Source organism: Helicoverpa armigera, chromosome 7 (assembly GCF_030705265.1).
Source record: "Helicoverpa armigera isolate CAAS_96S chromosome 7, ASM3070526v1, whole genome shotgun sequence".
Lineage (NCBI taxonomy): Eukaryota > Metazoa > Arthropoda > Insecta > Lepidoptera > Noctuidae > Helicoverpa > Helicoverpa armigera.
Window position 1 is genome coordinate 9,620,786 of NC_087126.1, and position 5,175 is coordinate 9,625,960.

At 33.6% G+C, this 5,175-nt stretch overlaps 1 protein-coding gene across 3 annotated transcripts; it reads right to left on the reverse strand.

The window, feature by feature from the left end:
• Positions 1-116: 116 nt before the first annotated feature.
• On the reverse strand, positions 117-4,818 carry LOC110373354 (acylphosphatase-1). 3 transcript variants are annotated; one of them, XM_049847428.2, is made up of 4 exons: positions 4,697-4,818; positions 4,522-4,612; positions 2,582-2,691; positions 117-351 (listed from the first exon to the last, which is right to left on the reverse strand). In XM_049847428.2, the coding sequence occupies exons 2-4, from the start codon at positions 4,585-4,587 to the stop codon at positions 228-230; spliced, it is 300 nt and encodes a 99-aa protein (XP_049703385.1). In that variant the 5' UTR covers positions 4,588-4,612; positions 4,697-4,818; the 3' UTR covers positions 117-227. The 3 variants fall into 3 exon arrangements, with proteins under 3 accessions (XP_049703385.1, XP_049703384.1, XP_021186293.2); XM_049847427.2 differs by having other exon boundaries at positions 4,522-4,767; XM_021330618.3 differs by lacking the exons at positions 4,522-4,612; positions 4,697-4,818 and adding an exon at positions 3,702-3,846.
• Between the last annotated feature and the right edge of the window lie 357 nt (positions 4,819-5,175).

Here is a 5,175-nt window from a genome sequence, read left to right on the forward strand (position 1 = left end):
AATGTAATTAAAAATTCCCGTCGAGTCGTTCCATTTGTCATGTTTTGCACGTAGCGGTTAATTTTAATATTATATTAACGTGTGAAAATTAAGGTTTAAAATAAAACTAATAGAGATACGCTTTTAAGCTATGTGTATTTTAACTTTAATCAAATAAATTACTAATACCACATTACAGTCATGGGTAAACTCTCCCAATATCACATATCATTCAAAGTACACACGAGTTACATTTCATCTCGACGGATATCAAAATCCGTAAAAGTAAATTTTTCGATGTCCATCTGATTCCTAAACTCGCATTTTTCTATTTTACTACTGGGGCTGCCTGTGGTTTTCAGCCACTGCATCCTGTAAAGACAGTAGGAATTTCTAGAAATTACGAGAAAACTAATTACAAAGCTGCGGAGACTTTAATTTGTCCGCTGGTCGCTCTGCGTAATGAATCGTGGTTTCGTATTCATTACGAGTTGCTAGGTTTCCCTGCGACGGATAGTATTAAATTGTAGCAAGATAAAAGTAAACCACCCAAAACAAAAATGTGAAAGACTGCCAAGTTCGATAATATGGGAATGCTTCGCCTATAAAAGAAGTGAGATCTGAATAAGTACCAAGTTCCATACACATACCTCAGTTAAAAATAGTTACTTTTTAATGATGTTACTTGGCAAGTTTTCATACACCTTGTTATAAACCCACTAAACGCAATGAATCAAGTATTTAATTTTCTATTAAAACTTGCCAACTAATCATCATTAAAAAGTAACTATTTTTAACATAGGTATGTGTATGGAACTTGGTACTTATTCAGATCTCACTTCTTTTATAGGCGAAGCATTCCCATATTATCGAACTTGGCAGTCTTTCACATTTTTGTTTTGGGTGGGATTTCATTTATTTTTGTAAGGTTGTTTATTTTATTTTTTTCTTATGATGAAGTTAGTTAAAGAAATGTCTCATTTATACTATCTTTTAGATTTTTTAATATGCACTATGTTTCTTACAAAGAAATGAACTAGATTAACTATGACTAGATTTACCAACTGACTGACATGACATGTTATCATATATTATGTTCGTGGATCAAAGTTACACATTCGTTATTTTCGAAAGTGATTCACACTTGGCCGTTTTCAGATTTTTACTTTACTTTGACTAAATACAAACCTTTGTACCATTCGAAGATATATTATATAAATATAGATAAAGGACAATGGGCAGATTGGTATACCCCACCAATAGCAATGTCATATATATCATTGGATAGGCCTTTTTATGTAGAACAATATTTACTATGACAGCTTTGCTGAAATGTTTGTCCGTTCTGAGATATAGATCAAAAACTGTGCAAAAGTTAGAACTAAGTAATCTATTGATAACTCAAGTTTTTAAAGGAAAATCTAAGAACTACTAAGTGTAAGTCTTGTATGAAAGAAAATCAGATTACAGTATTGATTAGCATCAGTTTTAAGATTGTTTGTTATCTATATATATGACATTCCTATTGGTGGGGTATACCAGGTCCCATATATTTGTGCCCATTGTCCTTAGTTAGTTCCTAAGGAACTAAAACGAACTAAATTATATATTAGGGTATATATAAATTTACACCGGGTATAAAACACCTTCATTATTTTGAAACCGACTCACACTTGGCCATTTTCAGATTTTTCCCTTTACCTTGACATAAAGACCTACCTCCATGCCAAATTTCAAGTCAATACGACCATTGGAAGTGGTCTAGGTTTTTGATGAGTGAGTCAGTGAATCAGTGAATCAGTGAATCAGTGTATAGTAAAAATAGCGATTTTCTGACGTCAATATCTCAAGACCTACAATAGGTATATTAATGAAATTTTGTATTTTAGATAAGTGAGGGGGTCTCAACAGATACTAGAAATTTGATATGCGTAAATAAAATAGATTTTGAGTTACAGGGGGGTCGAATTTGGCCCGAAATGGTTCGTGTAATATAACCCACGGCCGGTGTGTCGCCTTTTTTGCTCGAACTTGGCGGACACACTGCCGTGTGTCTAGATCATTTTGTATACGAATATTTTCGTATCGAGTTGTGAATTTCAGGGGAAGTGCCGTTAAATGAGATTCGCCGCAGGGTGTTGGGAAATTCTTGATTGCATTTTTTTCGCTGCAAAATTGTGCCCGAATAACAATGGCCGGAATTTTGCATCGTAAAATGAAGGGCGATAATACTTTTTGCATTTCACGGCTAAAGTTGACACTTTATGAAGTTTGTTCATTGAAATTTTAAAGTGTGGAAAATATTTCGAAGCGATTTATTTTGTTGGCTGACGTCAGAATAGTGTATTGCTTTTATAGAGGCTTCCGCGATATTATTTCATGCAATCTTTATGTCTCTTTCGAATGTATGGGTTGGCCGCCTATCAAATTCAGTTTTAAACTGCTCGGTAGCTGATAAATATCGCCATAGCAATTACTTATACATTTTATTTCGGAGAACTATCGGTTTATTCGTTTTTAATTACGGCAGTTTATTGATACGAACAATTCGTGAAAAAGGAATTCAATTTGTTCTCTTCCTGTATTGATTTTGAAAACTTACATGGCCTCCATTTTGTCAGAAGGTCCCTGCATGTGGCCGAGCACAGTTCCATGGGGCGTATTCTTGCACCATCCTCGAAGACCAAGCTTCTGAGCCTGCTCCTTCGTGTACTGTTGACAAAAATACTTACTTAGATATGTTTAATAGCTAGCGTCTAGTAGCGGTTTTCTCCGCGTCTTATGAATTAATCTGCGCACTAAAAAGTGCCTTACTCGATAAATGGGCTACCTAACAATGAAACTCCTTAAGGTTTATAATATTAGTAGGTATAGAAGTAGATTATAGTCTACCTAAGAATCATAACAAGTAATGTTTCCCTTGAAGGATTCGTCGAAAGATTACATTGTAGCACCCGCGGCAATTATTTAAGTCTTCGTAGAGACAGTACAAAAATGGTTGTGGGTACATCCATATCTGATATGGATGGAAATTCCTATACATGTACTTTATTTAAATTCAGGCGCATGATAAAGTCGGTGGAGTACATAAGAGAGTACATACTTAAGACGTATGTATACCTATAGGGGTAGACTTAGGTACATATGTCCAAAGGGGTAATACATAACTCAGTGCAAAAGAGAGTACATAGGGAGTGGAGAATGCTTAAGAGATTATATAAAGGAAAAATGAAAATAAAATTAAGGGGAGTAGGTAGGTACATGAGGTAGGTAGTGCATGAGGGATTTTTAAGGGAAGTACATAAGACAGCACACAGGAGAATACATAGCTAGAGTAAATAAGTGAGTTTATAGATAGAGTAGCAGAGAAAGGTACATAGAATGAAGAAATAAGTGTGACATCACAAGTAAATTAGGGTTGTTGAATATTGCCTCCAGACTATACCCATTGCAAAAAAAGTATTGAAAATTGATAAAGGCCTGAAAGCAACATGAGGTCCAAGAAATTGGCTTTCAAAAGTAATTCACCTAATTAAGAGTAGGTATCACTTTTTGTCTGCTAAATAACAACAGTAGAAATTGATATTAATAATCAAAAGAGACAATACTCAGGGTTTCAAACAGTGAGCTTCTGAATTTAATGAAACAAAATATGTGGTACAGATTTATATTGTAACCATTATTTTTATTCTACATCTAAGAATTTTAGCACCTTTGCAAACCTTTCGAAAATAAACACCCTGAACTGTCCCAAATACTTCAAAATCTGCAGATTTCAGAGCCATAGTTCTTCTTACCGATGTATGGGAACAACTCTTAACATAAACTGTTAAAATTCTATAACAGTTTCTTGCAAATGCAATATTGTGACAGCGAGTCAGTGAAAATGTCATTATGAAGTATTATTTCTGAACTGTGTCTATTGTTTTTCCAAAGCTTAAAATAAGGTTGTAATGCAAGCTAACAACAACATGTTTTTTACTTTCCTTGTTTATTAATATTGTATGTTCATTCAGTCATCATTTTTTAATGTGGGTATAAATAAAAACAATAGTTGGATATAAATAAAATAAATTGCTGATCAAGTTTTTTTACAGAATTCAAAATATTAGTGGAGTCCACTTTCAACCGAACGTCTCACAGTGATTTGCATGAGAGCTTGGCTGCCTTATTTTAAATTAGTTCTGTGTCATAATCAATCAGGCTTTATAAGTAAATATAGGTAGTCTAGACTAAAATCCAAGAATTAAAACCAAAGAAACTTAAATTGTAGAAATGTGAAATGTAGTGGCTGATAAATAAACTATTATCTTATGTTGAAATGTTTAATTAATCACGTTATAGTCTAAATCTGAGCGCATTATCAGTTACAGTTTTTGTTACGAAAAGTATTATTAGGTAATGAAATGAGCAGCAGATTCCGACCCTATCATCCTTAGTCTGTACAAGAGAATCTTCGATATCTATGAGCCAAATACAGAAGTATTAGTACCTATTCTTCTGTATATCCATAAAAGTGTTATTTAACTATTAATTACATACCTTTCGGAAGAATACTCCTTGCACCCGGCCAAATACTTCGAAGTCGACCGATTTAGCGCCACTCATTGCAGCTACCGTAACGTAGTTGCTTCTGAAAGCGGCAGTCACGGCTGATAAGATTAATACACGCAACATTTCATTTAATATATTTCGTAAAATAAAAATAAACACGCACTGTTTATGAATTTTGTGTTTCACACTGTCGGGAAAATTGCTTTTCTTTCCTTTCCAGATTGCACGAAAACAGTTGACATTAACGTTCCTTTCTACTAAAACAGAAACCCAAACGGGTGCCCATTTAAATGAAGTAATTTTAATAACTTTAGTACATGAATTTAAATCATTCGTGAAAAAATTATAACTTTTAAAATAAATAAAATTTGAAATACCTACTTTCTTACAAGAAATTTAAGTAATTTCAATTTTTACGTTGAGAATCCGTACAACGGAACGCTTTTCGCGAGCGCATGGTGACTCCGTGTTCCGTTTCATGTACCATTTTTTTTTCATATCCATACTTTTTGCGGCAAAATATAGCTTCATATAAACATATGCAAAAATATACACACTTATAATTATATTGTAGGGCTTATTTTAAAAGAAAACCCCGACTTAATAGTTTCCAACTGAACAATTAACAGAAAATAATTCTGG